General features: G+C 41.4%; 1 protein-coding gene across 11 annotated transcripts in view; it reads left to right on the top strand.

Moving 5' to 3' along the window:
• dnm1a (dynamin 1a) overlaps positions 1-16,821 on the top strand; it is a 102,531-nt gene extending 85,710 nt beyond the window's left edge. For 8 of the 11 annotated variants that reach the window (XM_061876364.1, XM_061876367.1, XM_061876371.1 and 5 more), the window contains 3 exons: positions 3,366-3,607; positions 5,420-5,611; positions 14,107-16,821. In XM_061876364.1, the coding sequence (XP_061732348.1) occupies positions 3,366-3,607; positions 5,420-5,611; positions 14,107-14,137 (465 nt within the window). In that variant the 3' untranslated portion in view covers positions 14,138-16,821. Of the gene's footprint in view, positions 1-3,365; positions 3,608-5,419; positions 5,612-10,186; positions 10,226-14,106 lie in introns of all 11 variants that reach the window. The other 3 variants (XM_061876369.1, XM_061876365.1, XM_061876368.1) reach the window with 1 other exon arrangement.
• Positions 16,822-18,024: the final 1,203 nt, after the last annotated feature.

The raw sequence follows: 18,024 nt of genomic DNA on the forward strand, positions 1-18,024 counted from the left end.
TGTCGATCTCACGATCCACTCTTCCCTCACTCGTGAACAAGACTCCTAGGTACTTGAACTCCTCCACTTGGGGCAGGGTCTCCTCCCCAACCCGGAGATGGCACTCCACCCTTTTCCGGGCGAGAACCATGGACTCGGACTTGGAGGTGCTGATTCTCATTCCGGTCGCTTCACACTCGGCTGCGAACCGATCCAGCGAGAGCTGAAGATCCCGGTCAGATGAAGCCATCAGGACCACATCATCTGCAAAAAGCAGAGACCTAATCCTGCGGTTACCAAACCGGAACCCCTCAACGCCTTGACTGCGCCTAGAAATTCTGTCCATAAAAGTTATGAACAGAATCGGTGACAAAGGACAGCCTTGGCGGAGTCCAACCCTCACTGGAAATGTGTTCGACTTACTGCCGGCAATGCGGACCAAGCTCTGGCACTGATCGTACAGGGAACGGACCGCCACAATAAGACAGTCCAGTACCCCATACTCTCTGAGCACTCCCCACAGGACTTCCCGAGGGACACGGTCGAATGCCTTCTCCAAGTCCACAAAGCACATGTAGACTGGTTGGGCAAACTCCCATGCACCCTCAAGAACCCTGCCGAGAGTATAGAGCTGGTCCAGAGTTCCACGACCAGGACGAAAACCACACTGTTCCTCCTGAATCCGAGGTTCGACTATCCGACGTAGCCTCCTCTCCAGTACACCTGAATAAACCTTACCGGGAAGGCTGAGGAGTGTGATCCCACGATAGTTGGAATACACCCTCCGGTCCCCCTTCTTAAAGAGAGGAACCACCACCCCGGTCTGCCAATCCAGAGGTACCGCCCCCGATGTCCACGCGATGCTGCAAAGTCTTGTCAACCAAGACAGCCCCACAGCATCCAGAGCCTTAAGGAACTCCGGGCGGGTCTCGTCCACCCCTGGGGCCTTGCCACCGAGGAGCTTTTTAACTACCTCAGCGACCTCAGCCCCAGAAATAGGAGAGTCCACCACAGATTCCCCAGGCACTGCTTCCTCATAGGAAGACGTGTTGGTGGGATTGAGGAGGTCTTCGAAGTATTCCTTCCACCTATCCACAACATCCGCAGTCGAGGTCAGCAGAACACCATCCGCACCATACCCGGTGTTGATAGTGCACTGCTTCCCCTTCCTGAGGCGGCGGACGGTGGTCCAGAATCGCTTCGAAGCCGTCCGGAAGTCGTTTTCCATGGCTTCCCCGAACTCTTCCCATGTCCGAGTTTTTGCCTCCGCGACCGCTGAAGCTGCACACCGCTTGGCCTGTCGGTACCTGTCCACTGCCTCCGGAGTCCTATGAGCCAAAAGGACCCGATAGGACTCCTTCTTCAGCTTGACGGCATCCCTCACCGCTGGTGTCCACCAAGGGGTTTTGGGATTGCCGCCCCGACAGGCACCAACTACCTTGCGGCCACAGCTCCGATCTGCCGCCTCGACAATAGAGGTGCGGAACATGGTCCACTCTGACTCAATGTCCAGCACCTCCCTCGTGACATGTTCAAAGTTCTTCCGGAGGTGGGAATTGAAACTTTGTCTGACAGGAGACTCTGCCAGACGTTCCCAGCAGACCCTCACAATGCGTTTGGGCCTCCCAGGTCTGTCCGGCGTCCTCCCCCACCATCGCAGCCAACTCACCACCAGGTGGTGATCGGTAGAAAGCTCCGCCCCTCTCTTCACCCGAGTGTCCAAAACATGAGGCCGCAAATCCGATGACACAACTACAAAGTCGATCATGGAACTGCGGCCTAGGGTGTCCTGGTGCCAAGTGCACATATGGACACCCTTATGTTTGAACATGGTGTTTGTTATGGACAAACTGTGACGAGCACAAAAGTCCAATAACAAAACACCACTCGGGTTCAGATCCGGGCGGCCATTCTTCCCAATCACGCCTCTCTAGGTTTCACTGTCGTTGCCAACGTGAGCGTTGAAGTCTCCCAGTAGGGCAAGGGAATCACCCGGGGGAGCACTTTCCAGTACTCCCTCGAGTGTTCCCAAAAAGGGTGGGTACTCTGAACTGCTGTTTGGTGCATAAGCACAAACAACAGTCAGGACCCGTCCCCCCACCCGAAGGCGGAGGGAGGCTACCCTTTCGTCCACCGGGTTGAACTCCAACGTACAGGCTTTGAGCCGGGGGGAAACAAGAATTGCCACCCCAGCCCGTCGCCTCTCACTGCCGGCAACGCCAGAGTGGAAGAGGGTCCAATCCCTCTCGAGAGAAGTGGTTCCAGAGCCCTTGCTGTGCGTCGAAGTGAGTCCGACTATATCCAGCCGGAATTTCTCGACTTCGCGCACTAGCTCAGGCTCTTTTCCCCCCAGTGACGTGACGTTCCACGTCCCAAGAGCTAGCTTCTGTAGCCGAGGATCGGACCGCCAAGTGCCCTGCCTTCGGCTGTCGCCCAGCTCACAATGCACCCGACCTCTATGGCCCCTGCTATGGGTGGTGAGCCCATTGGAGGGGTGACCCACGTTGCCTCTTCGGGCTGTGCCCGGCCGGGCCCCATGGGAACAGGCCCGGCCACCAGGCGCTCGCCATCGTGCCCCACCTCCGGGCCTGGCTCCAGATGGGGGCCCCGGTGACCCGCGTCCGGGCGAGGGAAATCTGGGTCCATGATTTTTCTTCTTCATAAAGGTCTTCGAGCTGCTCTTTGTCTGATCCCTCACCTAGAACCTGTTTGCCTTGGGAGACCCTACCAGGGGGCTTTATGCCCCCGGACAACATAGCTCCTAGGATCATTGGGACACGCAAACTCCTCTACCACGATAAGGTTGCAGCTCAGAGAGGAGAACCTTGTAAATGCATATGCATTTCGATAAATCATGATAAATTAATTAAAAAAAAAACGGCCCCCTGAAAGCAGACATTACTGCGATGTGGCCCTCAATGAAAATTTGTTTGACACCCCTGTACTAGGCCAAGATTATATCCCCAGTTTTTTGTTGCTGTATGAAAGACTTTGAAATAAAAATATTGAAACAAATAAATTAAAACAAATTACATTCCGAGTAACACAACCAAAGTTGGCCAAAAATATAGCAAAAATGTACCTAAAAAGGATGCAAAATCCTCAATATAGTATAAGGAAGTGGTTCTCAAACCCTGTCAGAAAAAACGTGCCTCTCCAAGTATCACCATAAAGACCTACATTAAAATACAGTAGCGTAGTACGCCTGAATATTCATTAAAAACAAGGTGAAAGTTTCATTTAGTAATTAGTACTTTTGGCCAACGTAACATTACACACAGTTTGATCAGTAAGACTGTGTTTGAATATTTAATCAAGTGATTCAAATGATCACTCCTCTCAGGGTTAATGACCCCCCCCCCCCAAAAACACAATTGTCCACACAGTGTAAGGAGTTCATAAACGCCGAGCTGCTGGCCCAGTTGTACTCGTGCGGGGATCAGAATACTCTAATGGAGGAGTCCCAGGAGCAGGCGCAGCACCGCGACGAGATGCTGCGCATGTACCACGCCCTGCGCGAGGCGCTCAGCATCATCGGCGACATCAGCACCACCACCGTCACCACCGCCATGCCGCCGCCTGTGGACGACTCCTGGCTGCAGGTTCAGCGGAGCGGATCCGGCGGAAGGTGAGGGATGAGGAGAAGAATCACTTAATGGCCATTAGACTAGCGCAGTGTTTTTCAACCTTTTTTGAGCCAAGGCACTTTTTTTTTTATTAAAAAAAATCATGAGGCACACCAACAGTAGAAAAAATTAAAAAATGAAACTCGGCAGCCGATATTGACGGTAAAAAGTTGTTCTGGCAATTGTTGGATACGACTTTAAACCATAACCAAGCATGCATCACTATAGCTCTTGTCTCAAAGTAGGTGTACTGTCACCACCTGTCACATCACGCCCTGACTTATTTTGAGTTTTTTTGTGTTTTCCTGTGTGTCGTGTTTTAGTTATTGTCTTGGGCTCCTATATTGGTGGCTTTTTCTCTTTTTTTTGGTATATTCCTGTCGGAGTTTCATGTCTTCCCTGAGCGCTGCTTTGTTTTAGGAATCGAAAATATTTCAGTTGTTTTTATCCTTCTTTGTGTGGACATTGTTGATTGTCATGTCATGTACGGATGTACTTTGTGGACGCCTTCCCTGCTCCACACGCTGTAAGTCTTTGCTGTCGTCCAGAATTCTGTTTTTGTTTACTTTGTAGCCAGTCAGGTTTTGGTTTCATTTTGCGTAGCCTTCCCTAAGCTTCAATGCATTTTCTTAGCGGCACACGCCTTGTGTTTATTTTTGGTTTAAGCATTAGATACCTTTTTACCTGCACGCTGCCTCCTGCTGTCCTCTGCATATCATGACATAGCAATTAGCTACTGTTGCGTCTGGCCAGTATTTCCTCTCAGAGAGTTAAAGTCACTGGTCAATCCCAAATTCTTTCAGATGACTAATATGCAGAGTAAGAAGGACCATCAAGACAGAATAGGATTACTATTAAGTTTTACTAAAGCTTCAGGAGACCAGCCCACACCAATACATTCATATCAGCTTCTCGAATTGGTCTAACATTCGGGGGATTGTGGAGAATTTGTGCCGAAGGAGACAAGTTTAGTTTCGGAGGTGGAATCAATCTTAAAGGGGGATTTGGAGTTACTCCCGCGCTTGTCACTGGAGGAGGGGTTGGGCCAGGGAGCTCCCTTTCTGGCTCTAACACAAAAGTTCCTCCCGTAACAGTTAAAAGTGGGTACAAAACGATTCCGGTTTCACGTCATAGGGCGGTAGCTTAGTCAAAGTCTGGGCAAGTCGTTTTAAAGATCTAGCGCATGCGCGACAGGCGAAAGGCCAGTCGGTGCATCTTTTCATATGCTTCTAAAAACTGTCTGTATATTTGCAATTATTCCTGTCGTGTGTGATAATCGACAAAATAAAAGCATGCATTTATTTTCGTTCGTTTATTACCATGCCGTAAAAGCCAGATCTCCAGAGGTCCCTAAATATGTTAAGTCCACAATACCTGCTGCCACCTGCTGATATGGAAGAGTATTACACGGTTACTCTGCCGAGCTCTAGACAGCCCCGACACTCAACAACGGCGGATTATAATTACTGGTTTGCAAAAAATATTTTTAACCCAAATAAGTGAAATTACATAATCTCCCACACCACACCAGACTGTATCTCACAGTGGTTGAAAAACACTGGTCTAGCGTTTCACATTGCTTACTTTCATAATTAATGCTAGCTCAGCAGTTTGCGCCTTTCCACTATTACCGTCGTTTTGTTGCTGATGTGTTCCTTTACACTTTCTCATGCACTCCAAAAATTATTTAACTGAAAGAAGTTTTCATACATTAAGAGGTTTCAAAATCAGAATTGAGGAATTTGCTTCCAATAATACATTTCAGTGAGGAGACGTTATAATAAAATCATTTTACTGTCTTCTCCTTCCTCTAGGTCTCCGGCTACCAGTCCCACTCCCAACCGCAGGGCGCCACCAGGCCCCCCTGCTCGCCCTGGTTCCCGTGGGCCTCCTCCCGCCGGTGGACCCCCGGTGCCCTCTCGCCCCGGGGCTTCTCCGGACCCTTACAGTGGACCCCCGCCCACCGTGCCCTCCCGGCCTAACCGTGCACCGCCAAGCGTGCCCAGGTGAGTTGGAAAACAGAAAGTCCAACTTTTGCTTCCCTCACGAGAATTTAGTAGGTTTTTGTACAAATAATAACAAAGCATAATCGATTCAATCAATCAATCAATCAATCAATGTTTACTCATACAGCCCTAAATCACGAGTGTCTCAAAGGGCTGCACAAGCCACAACGACATCCTCGGCTCAGATCCCACATCGGGGCAAAAAAAACATCAACTTAATGGGATGACAATGAGACACCTAGGAGGGGACCGCAGATGTGGGGACCGATTCTGCATCAAATCATTAACCACAAGAATCAAAGTTGCCCAAAGTTTCACAGCCTCAAAATTAACCCATCCCTACATGTCAATCCTGCTCTGTCCACTAGATGGCATTAAACTCTGCTTTTTATAGACATGTGATCTGCCAGAGAATAAAAAGACATTGCAGAAAGGATCAGCGTTGCCAACTTAGTGACAGTGGTGTGCCGTCAGGGCCAGCAAGACCTTCTCTGCTGGCTTAACAAAACCAGAAATCATTATCATAATTAAAGATGAAAGTATTTTTTTATTTTCTTTCCTTAAATATCTAAAAGTATTCATATTCTCTTCATGTCATATTATGCTCCTTCCAGAGCTGTTGTTTTTAGTTTATAGAGTTTTTATCCAATCAGAAATCAGCTAGCTAATGTTGCCATGCTGTACCAAATCTGCCGGAGGCCTTCAGAATCAACAGAATCACTGTAAGTGAACGGGCACATACAGTTGATAGACTGTTGCAATAGCCAATCAGATCACGAGTTGTTGTCAGTAAGGCCTTCTCGCTGGCCTCAGCAGATATATATTGTAATGTTATGAGCTGGGTAACATAACAACTCCATTACCCAGCATGCCACAGTAGTGAAAAGCGTGCGGAGTAGCCCCGTTTAGGTTGTTGAACGTAGCCATGAATTGCCAGCTGGATTTTTTTGATGAGCACGCTGTGGAGTAAACTTCAAGAAGTCAGTCAACACGCCTCGTTTGCATCTTTTTATGATTAGACAATACAACACATATATTTGCAAGGCTATTTTCAAGAAGCATATTTAAAGAGAAACTACATCTTGTGAGACGATGTCGGCTAACGTCGGAAGCTAGCTCAGCCTTTCTGGCGATAAAATGTGATTTCAGATATTATATTTCCTAATTTTTTTAATGTTTAATATGTTTTTTTGCCATTTTAATTTTGACAGTACCACATAAGATATGTTTTAATTGCAAATCCAGGTTTATTGATTTTTAAATGCACCAGAAAATAACCTGTTGTGTACACTGTTGATGGTGAATCAATGCCCAGTCGTGCGTAAATGTGTTCCTGTATGGTATTTCTCCAGCAGTGGACATGTGGTGACATCAATTATGGTAATTTGAGAGGTTATCATTGAAGTCGGACATCACTGAAGGCCTACACTGCAAAAAGTCAGTGTTTAAAAACAAGAAAAAAAAAAAAGAAAATGAAGGATATTTTATTTGAACTAAGCAAAATTATCTGCCAATAGAACAAGAAAATTTGGCTTGTCAAGACTTTCCAAATCAAGTAAAATTAGTTAACCTCAGTGAACCCAAAATTACCTCAAAATAAGTATATTCTCACTAATAAAGTGCACTGTTTGCCTTACCTCTGACTTTTTTTCTCTGCCGTTTTGAACGCTCGGCAACACACCAGACAAGAACGCGCTCTGGCCGCACGGCAGACAGAGAAGTTGACGTGGGATTGCGAAAATTCAACGATTTTAAAGAAAAAAATCATCCAATTTGGTGAAGCTAAATGAAAATGAAAAACTAAAAATTACAATTATTTTATCATTATATATTTCATTTCTTTGCATGATCACTGCCTCCCCTGCCTCCCCTGACCGCACGTCACTGGTTAAAAGCCAGTGAATAAAAATGGGTTTTAGGAAGGGTCTTACAAATAGCCAAAACAAATGTATACACATTTGTTTTCTCTTTGTATTTTTTTTTTTCAATGAATTAAGTAACGTTCATGACAACCTTTTTCCAAAACACAATATAGAATGTGAGATATAACAGGACAATGCATACGCTGATCCCTTTTTTTGGGCTTCACGGTGGCAGAGGGGTTAGTGCGTCTGCCTCACAATACGAAGGTCCTGCAGTCCTGGGTTCAAATCCAGGCTCGGGATCTTTCTGTGTGGAGTTTGCATGTTCTCCCCGTGAATGCGTGGGTTCCCTCCGGGTACTCCGGCTTCCTCCTACTTCCAAAGACATGCACCTGGGGATAGGTTGATTGGCAACACTAAATTGGCCCTAGTGTGTGAATGTGAGTGTGAATGTTGTCTGTCTATCTGTGTTGGCCCTGCGATGAGGTGGCGACTTGTCCAGGGTGTACCCTGCCTTCCGCCCGATTGTAGCTGAGATAGGCGCCAGCGCCCCCCGCCACCCCAAAAGGGAATAAGCGGTAGAAAATGGATGGATGGATGGATCTTTTTTTTTTTTTTTTTTTCAAAACGCTTACAAAAAAGTGGGACCCCAAAATTTTACTGTGGGACCCCATTTTTATGACTTGATGGGGACCCCATTTTAAAAATTCCCAGCGCCAACACTGCTGTCAACAGAGGAGAGAAAATGGTTTATTTAAATAAATGTGTTATTTATAAAGCAAGTTGGAGTATTATTAGCAAATTTTCACCTAGTCCCGACCTTGGCACTCATATATGTGTCGTCTTTTTGGGATTTCAGAATATTGATTGATTGATTGATTGATTGATTGATTGAAGCTTTTATTAGTAGACTGCACAGTAGAGTACATATTCCGTACAATTGACCACTAAATGGTAACACCCGAATAAGTTTTTCAACTCGTTTAATTTGGGGTCCACGTAAATCCATTCATGGTAAATATGGTCAGCCTCTTACATGCACATGTGTCAAGGCCAATTATGAAAATTAGCTACCAAAAGAGGAGATCATTTTATCTCCACAGGACTCGGACAAGAAGAGAATACCAGATGCTACTTTGAAACCAGCTGATTAGTTTTATACGATTTCCTACTAAATTCTCACAAGGCGTGTCGTTGTTAAATATCCACGTTGTCATGCTCTCTGTTGCTAAGGGGGATGTGAAGACACCAAGAGGAGGAGGTAAATAAACAAGAGGAACACATTTTGTTAGGATATAGAATTAGAACTAACCGATACGACTTAGCTTTCCAAGATGGCTTCCTTGTGTTTGGACTGCCGCTAACAGAATGACGTCACTTTGTCTCACCTCGTGTCCAAAAGTTGGAATTGCCGTGCATTTTAGTGAGCGGAGTGACGGCTGGGAAAATAAAGTCTTGTTGGTTTTTATGGTCTTTTCTTCGTGCCTTTGCTAGCTAGCTAGCGAGCTAACCCTATCCCTATTTAAAGGCCTACTGAAACCCACTACTACCGACCACGCAGTCTGATAGTTTATATATCAATGATGAAATATTAACATTGCAACACATGCCAATACGGCCGGTTTAGTTTACTAAATTACAATTTTAAATTTCCCGCAGAGTTTCTTGTTGAAAACGTCGCGGAATGATGACGCGTGTTTGTGACGTTATTGGTTGGAGGGGACATATTAGCCCAGCACCACTTACGGCTGAAAGTCGTCTCTTTTCATCGCATAATTACACAGTATTTTGGACATCTGTGTTGCTGAATCTTTTGCAATTTGTTCAATTAATAATGGAGACTGTAAAGAAGAATGCTGTTGGTGGAAAGCGGTGGATTGCAGCTGCCTTTAGCAACCAAAACACAGCCGGTGTTTCTTTGTTTGTTGTGAAGCTTTAGCGAACATGTTTCTCTACCACATGTCAACCAGCAAGTTTTTGGATGAGAAAATTGTGATATTAAGTCGGCTCTTACCGGAGACTTGTGAGGAGTTAGCGTATTTCCTCCTGCAGCAGCTGTCAAAAAGGCAGCTGTAAAATTGGCTCCTCCATTGGCTTTTTTCAGAGACACTGGCGGTCATCGCAGCCCTCCGACTTTCAGGTTTTATTTTATAATCTCACTAAAACACTATTAACACAATAAGCAGATAAGGGATTTTCCAGAAATATCCTAATAAATGTGTCTAATAACATTTGAATCGCTCTCACTGCCGTCGCCTTTTTTTTTTCTTTAATAGTGCTTCACTCTAACTTTCCTCATCCACGAATCTTTCATCCTGGCTCAAATTAATGTTGAAATCGTCGCTTTCTCGGTCCGAATCGCTCTTGCTGCTGGAGGCTCACATTATAAACAATGTGAGGAGCCCTCACACCGGTGACGTCATCGTCTGCTACTTCCGGTACAGGCAAGGCTTTTTTATTAGCGACCAAAAGTTGCAAACTTTATCGTCGATGTTCTCTACTGAATCCTTTCAGCAAAAATATGGCAATATCGCGAAAGGATCAAGTATGACACTTAGAATGGACCTGCTATCCCCGTTTAAATAAGAAAATCTCATTTCAGTAGGCCTTTAACAGTGTTTTTGTTTTGTTTCCACTAAGCTAAGCTCTTCTTTCTTTTTGTTCCGCCATACGTCCATCACCGAGCACATATAACCACGCTTCTTCCCCACAGAATCACTATCACTGACCAATGAGGACTAACCCCTTTCTGGTACGTGGGTGTTGTCCGCCATTATTAAGCATCATAACAGCATCCATCATGGCCGCCTTCTTCTTCCTCCTCCTCCTCCTTCTCTTCTCAATACTTCAATTATTTCTTCCACTCACTTTTTTTTTTGTTCTCTTCTCAGAGTGCTGCATGGGAACACACATTTCAGAGAGTGTGTGTTGATATTTGTCGGATAGAATTTTCAGCGCTGGAAAAACGTTAAAAAAATGGAGGCTAGCCGTCGAGACTCCATTTTGTTTTGTTGTGTGTGACTTTGATTTAATTGTGTGATGTACCATAACATAACATCCCTTCAACCCCTGCCTTTATCAACCATTTTGTGACCAGTTAAAGCGAATATAGGGCAAAATGTAAGGTATTATGGGCTCATAAATGAGTTAGCTATTAGCAACTTAGGCTAGTAGCGCTCCGTTGCTAACTGTTGACGTAAAGTTTCTTGACCTATTATTTTGGTATTGGCTATTTTGCTGGATTATACAGAGTTTCAAATTAATGTTTGAATCATAACTAAAAGATTCAAATTGAATTTTAAAAACAAAATTCTCAACTTTTTTTTAGCAATCTGTTAGCTTTCCAAGCTAACAGATAGCCGGATAGTTGAACCTCGGATTCAGGAGGAACAGTGTGGTTTTCGTCCTGGTCGTGGAACTGTGGACCAGCTCTATACTCTCGGCAGGGTTCTTGAGGGTGCATGGGAGTTTGCCCAACCAGTCTACATGTGCTTTGTAGACTTGGAGAAGGCATTCGACCGTGTCCCTCGGGAAGTCCTGTGGGGAGTGCTCAGAGAGTATGGGGTATCGGACTGTCTTACTATGGCAGTCCGATCCCTGTACGATCAGTGTCAGAGCTTGGTCCGCATTGCTGGCAGTAAGTCGGACACGTTTCCAGTGAGGGTTGGACTCCACCAAGGTTGCCCTTTGTCACCGATTCTGTTCATAACTTTTATGGACAGAATTTCTAGGCGCAGTCAAGGCATTGAGGGGTTCCGGTTTGGTGACCGCGGGATTAGGTCTCTGCTTTTTGCAGACGATGTGGTCCTGTTGGCTTCATCTGGCCGGGATCTTCAGCTCTCGCTGGATCGGTTCGCAGCCGAGTGTGAAGCAGCCGGAATGAGAATCAGCACCTCCAAATCCGAGTCCATGGTTCTCTCCCGGAAAAGGGTGGAGTGCCATCTCCGGGTTGGGGAGGAGACCCTGCCCCAAGTGGAGGAGTTCAAGTACCTAGGAGTCTTGTTCACGAGTGGGAGAAGAGTGGATCGTGAGATCGACAGGCGGATCGGTGCGGCGTCTTCAGTAATGCGGACGTTGTATCGATCCGTTGTGGTGAAGAAGGAGCTGAGCCGGAAGGCAAAGCTCTCAATTTACCGGTCGATCTACGTTCCCATCCTCACCTATGGTCATGAGCTTTGGGTCATGACCGAAAGGATAAGATCACGGGTACAAGCGGCCGAAATGAGTTTCCTCCGCCGTGTGGCGGGGCTCTCCCTTAGAGATAGGGGTGAGAAGCTCTGTCATCCGGGAGGAACTCAAAGTAAAGCCGCTGCTCCTCCACATCGAGAGGAGCCAGATGAGGTGGTTCGGGCATCTGGTCAGGATGCCACCCGAACGCCTCCCGAGGGAGGTGTTTAGGGCACGTCCAACCGGTAGGAGGCCTCGGGGAAGACCCAGGACACGTTGGGAAGACTATGTCTCCCGGCTGGCCTGGGAACGGCTCGGGATTCCCCGGGAAGAGCTAGACGAAGTGGCTGGGGAGAGGGAAGTCTGGGCTTCCCTGCTTAGGCTGCTACCCCCGCGACCCGACCTCGGATAAGCGGAAGAAGATGGATGGATGGATGGATAGCTTGGAAAGCTAACAGATTGTCTTCGTAACCACAAAATGTACTTTATGACTGATTATATAAAAAAATGTGTAAGTCATGTGAGGTTTACAGCGAATTACTTGCTAAAATCCAACAAGTATCTACTTTAACAATACGTTAATGCTAGGCTACGCTAACTAGTTACTGCTGTTGGCTGCTTCTGTACAGTAATTTGTCGCCACATTATATTGTTTTAACTAGAGACTAAAGTGTACTTAACCACTTTCTACGTTATTTCTGTTGTGCTCCACTTTATGAGTAAGTAATCATTACACTGTTTTTTTTTATCTTGATTTATTTGAAAGCTAGATGGAAATTGATTGATTGATTGAGAATTTATTAGTTGATTGCACAGTACAGTACATATTCCGTACAATTGAACACCCGAATAAGTTTTTCAACTTGTTTAAGTCGGGGTCCACATTAATCAATTCATGGTTAAGGGGTCACAAAACAGAGTATTTGGCATATTAAAATGTTTTTATTTTTTAAATCTGTGTTTTTTTTTTAAGTGCTTAGTTTACAATTAATGACGTGTTCAACTTAAGTGTTTTTAGGCTTTATTTAAGTGTTTTAAGCCAGTGTTTCTTAACCACGGTTGGGCTGCGAGCGAATAAATATCGGTTTCTCAGCTGTGGTCCGTATGCAATACACTTTTTTTTTTACCACTTCTGTCAGTAATGACAACCCCAAAAAACCAAAGAAGACGTTCTTAAGCGCAAAAATTATGATTAAAATTAAAAGTGTATTTTTTTTTAAATTGAACTTTAATTTTATTGACAGTTTAGTTTAGAAACATATTTCTTATTTTTTATTCATTTAGTTGATATATTTTGGAACTACATATTTGTACGTACATTTTATTTTTGTCAGTTATTAGTCCCTTCTTTGTGTATTTAATTAGTACTTCTTGATTGATTGATTGATACTTTTATTAGTAGATTGCACAGTACAGTACATATTCCGTACAATTGACCACTAAATGCTAACACCCGAATAAGTTTTTCAACTTGTTTAAGTCGGGGTCCACGTTAATCAATTCATGGTTAAGGGGTCAGAAAACAGAGTATTTGGCATATTAGAATGTTTTTATTTTTTAAATCTGTGTTTTTTTTTAAAGTGCTTAGTTTACAATTAATGACGTGTTCAACTTATGTGTTTTTAGGCTTTATTTAAGTGTTTTAAGCCAGTGTTTCTTAACCACAGTTGGGCTGCGAGAGAATAAATATCGGTTTCTCAGCTGTGGTACTTTTTTACCACTTGTGGTAAAACAAAATCTCAAACAAACCAAAGAAATCGTTCTTAAGCGCAAAAATTATAATTAAAATTAAAAGTGTAGTTTTTTTTTAATTAGACTTAATTTTATGGACAGTTTGGTTTAGAAACATATTTCTTATTCATTATTAATTTAGTTGATTTATTTTAGAAGTACATATTTGAACGTACATTTTATTTTTGTCAGTTATTAGTCCCTTCTTTGTGTATTTGATTAGTACTTATTTTTGTAATCATTCTGCTCTAAGCCTAAAGTCTTAATCTCTGTAAGTAGGTTAGATGTAATTATTGAACTAAAATCAAGAGTAAAATTATTCATTTTGTTGTGGAAAAGTTGGACCCCAATGTCAAAAATGTAATGAAGCCCCTTTTTTAAGCAGTGCCAGGTTACAAAATGTTGTTTTCGACATGTTTTTAACAGATTTTTGGGGGATATACAAGAATCAAAATGTTCTAAACTACACATTGTTGGACAAGGACATGCTGAACTTAGGCTAGATGATTTTATTACAGACCTTCGGAGTTAAGTTAGTCGTTAGCAGCTAAAGGCTACAAGCTAAACAAAGTGTGGTCCTCTCTAATGCGTGACAGATGGTTGTTGTGTCACGAATTCAGCCGACACATTTCTCTGAGAGACGATGTGTCGTCGGGGGTTCCCATCATGCGACTTCTTCTTCTTGCTTTTTAACGCTCAATGTGGCCCCGCCCTCTTTCTGTGTGCCCCCGACAGTCGGAGACCCCCGCCTTCTCCGACCCACTAGACCGGCAACCTCCCTCCTTCCCTTCCTCTCCGTCCACCCCTGCGACGCCACAGGGCAACAGCGCCACCTTCCTGCAGCGACTCCTATCCTTTCTGCAAGGCCGACCCCTGACCCCTCGCCCCCCGCCATCCCTTCCCCCCACACGACATGCATGATAGAACTCTGAATATACATACTGTACAAATACAGTATGCATTGTACGCAGTGCATATAATTACTCCTGTAAGACACCAAGGAGGGAATATTTCACACACGCATATATGACTAGGGATGTAAAATGAACTTTATTTATAACACGGGGAATACATTTTATTTCATATAATAAAATGCCATGAAATAATTAAAAATACTGTTAATTGCAAAAGTCATCAAATATGTTAGTCATGAAATAAATAAGTTAGTTCTGACAAAGATCATTAATCCATTCATTTATTATGAATATTTAAGGTTACATTTCACAGTTTTTTAATGAAGGACAATTAATTGCATTATTTCAGAATCCAATTCATTAAAAAAACATGTTTTAATTTATTTAATTTTAAATGTTACATTTTTTTTTATTTTTTTTTAACACTAAAATTGGCCCTAGTGTGTGAATGTGAGTGTGAATGTTGTCTGTCTATCTGTGTTGGCCCTGCGTTGAGGTGGCGACTTGTCCAGGGTGTACCCCGCCTTCCGCCCGATTGTAGCTGAGATAGGCGCCAGCGCCCCCCGCGACCCCGAACGGGAATAAGCGGCAGAAAATGGATGGATGGATGTTACATTTTTTTTTAAATAATAATATAGAACTTTTTCATCAACTTTTATTTTATAATATATTTATTATTGATTAATTTATGTTTTTCTTCCCGTTTTTGGCACTTAAATATTGGTCATGAAATAAATCAATGAGAGAGATAGTGAAATGAGGCTACATTAATTACTGTATTTCATGTAAAATACACTGAAATATTTCCCATTTTTATTCATTAATGTATATCCTAATGACATGTTAATTATTGATTTAGTTGTCTATTTCCTCCCCTTTATATGGTTTGAATAAATTAATTAGGAAATTAAATAAATCATTTTAAAATGAGATTTCATTCATTTGTATATTTTATGTAAAATACACAAAAATACTTCACATTCTTATTAATTAATTTATATCTTGATTATATGTCAATTACTGATTTAGTCATCTCTTTTGTCACTTTATTGTTTGAACACATTCAGTAAGTATTAAAAGGTCACGAAGTAAACCATTTTAAAATGAGGTGTCATTCATTTGAAATGTTTCATGTAAAAGACACACAAATATTTTACATTTTATACATTTATTTTAATCTTGTTTATATGTTAATTGCTGATTTGGTCACATGTTTTGGTGTTTGAATAAATTAAGTATTCAAAGGTCACGAATCATAAATTGGTCAAATCACTAAGAAAAATAATAAAATGCCAATTATTTCATGACAAACAAATACATGATTTCATATTTTTAAGTAATTTTTTATTTATCATTTTAGTTATGTTTTTATTTGATTGATATTCATGAGTTTATATAACTACATTAATTGATCAAAATGCCCACAAAAACCTCCATATGATCTCAGATTGAAAATGAATTTTTTTGTTGTTTTTGCTTTTTTCCATGTTTTAGTACAATTATTTAAAAGGATAAAGTATATTTTATAAACTTTTGATCTTATGAAAAGAACAAAACTTCTTTTTCCTATGTCAAATAATACAAAAATGATGGTAAAAAAAAAAAGTTAAAATATTGTTATGTTAGTTTTGTGCACTTTTAGTTGTTTTGGTCACACCTGTGTTGATTAGCCTCAGTGGGCGTGTCCACCAATCAGCCAATCAGCTGCTGAGCTGCTGGACCTCACCTGCTTCTCGTTATTCTCCTCCACTGTTGGTCTTGTTGTGTTATTTGATCGAAGCACGCCATGTTCGGTCACGTGATGATGGATGTCAAAAGAAAAAAAAAGTACTGTTCCTTTAAGAGGGTTTTGTTATTGACCTTTACTACGTCTATGACGTCATTTGTTTGTTTTTTTTCTGAACAGCAATTGAACCCTAGACGGCTCTTTCGTTCCTTTCTTCATGAGCGAGGCCTGGATCCTTCCTCCTCATCATCCTCCTCTATGCAACACCAACATTTGTTTTTTGTTTTTCATGTCAAATGAAATGAAAGCTTTGAATGAATGAATGAATGGAAGGAACTGTTACTTGTTAAAAAGAAGGCGGGATGTGATACAAAAAAGTGCAATATGTAGCAGGTTTCTTTGCTGGCAACAAGAGGAAGATTTTTTTGTTTTGTTTTCCTGCAAAAATGATCATCTTCACTTTTTGTTTTCCTGTCCCCTTCATGATTCTCTGGATGAAATGTTCACTCATTCTTCTTGAATAGTGGTGTGTTGTGTTTGGACCTTGTTCATCATATCTTTGTTGCGTGTTCCATCCTGTATATACAATATGTGTCGTGCTGATTAGAAGAGTGTGTATTGCAGACATATTGAAGTGACGTGTGTACAATAATAATTATAATATTAATAATCATGTTGGCAGGATGTTTGATACCAACATTAGATGTTTGTTCCCTCGTCCCCAAGATAATGATATTGTGTCCTGGTGTGGATGAAAACATGAAGGACCTTATTTGTTCACTCAATAAAAACTGCAGTATACTGACTAACCGTAGTGTATACTTTTTTTGTCTTTTCCATGCAAATATTATACACATAAACAATACTTTTTTATGCAAATTAAATGTTTTATAATTTTTTTAAATTCCAAAAGTTTTTTTTTTTATTACTTTTTTTACACACATTTATGATAATTTGCTATCAGAAAATAATAATAGTTATGGGGTAAATTATGACAATAATATTTTAGAAAATATTATTTGTATATTTTATATATATATAATTGTATATTTATGTACACAAAATGTACAAGCAATTTTATTTTAATAAAGGTATTTTTAAAACACCTCTTCAATATCTAAAACAATGCAAATAATGTGTCTGCAAAATCGTACATTTAGTAAGCAATAATATTTTGAAAATTACAGTTTATATTGATCGTCATTATTTTAATTAGACACCTTTGGGATTTTTGTCATGCATATATATATATATATATATATATATATATATATATACATATATACATATATATATATATATATATATATATACATATATACATATATATATATATATATATATATATATATATATTCAGTACATAACTTGACAAATTGGCACAAGTGATGTGTTTGCAACATAAATTATGACATGAGATATTGTATATTGTACAAAAAAATACAGTGTCAAATAGTTTTAGAGTGAAAAAACCTATTATTGAAATAATATTCTATAAAACTACAGTGCTTAATAGTTCATTGTTTTTAATCCTTAAATTTATTCGGGGAAAAAAATCACAAAATCTCGGGCTTGTTTGTTTTTCGGCATTCAGTTATTATTCTACTACTGCGCAAATGTGTAATTGCATACTGTAAAATGTGTACTTACTCCTCTAGTGGCAGAATTGGTGAATTACACCAAGTAGACAGCGAACGAGGAAGCTGTGCCCTCTTGTGGACAAGTTTGTGTACTGCAGATGGAAAAATAATCCACCGTTCAACTGTACATGTTGGGTAAATACAAAATGTTATATATATTATACATATAATATATATATAGATATATATATACATACACACACATCCATGTATTTAATAAATAAACATGTAATTTTACTTTATTTTAATACAGCAAAGTTGAGTAATTGTGTTGTGCATGGACAAAAAGACTGAGGGCAAACAACTCTTCGAGAGTGCAATGCAAACAGTATTCTTTTACATAATGTACGTTATGAATGTGTAATAAATTTAT

Source organism: Nerophis ophidion, linkage group LG17, assembly GCF_033978795.1.
Source record: "Nerophis ophidion isolate RoL-2023_Sa linkage group LG17, RoL_Noph_v1.0, whole genome shotgun sequence".
NCBI classification, from domain to species: Eukaryota; Metazoa; Chordata; class Actinopteri; order Syngnathiformes; family Syngnathidae; genus Nerophis; species Nerophis ophidion.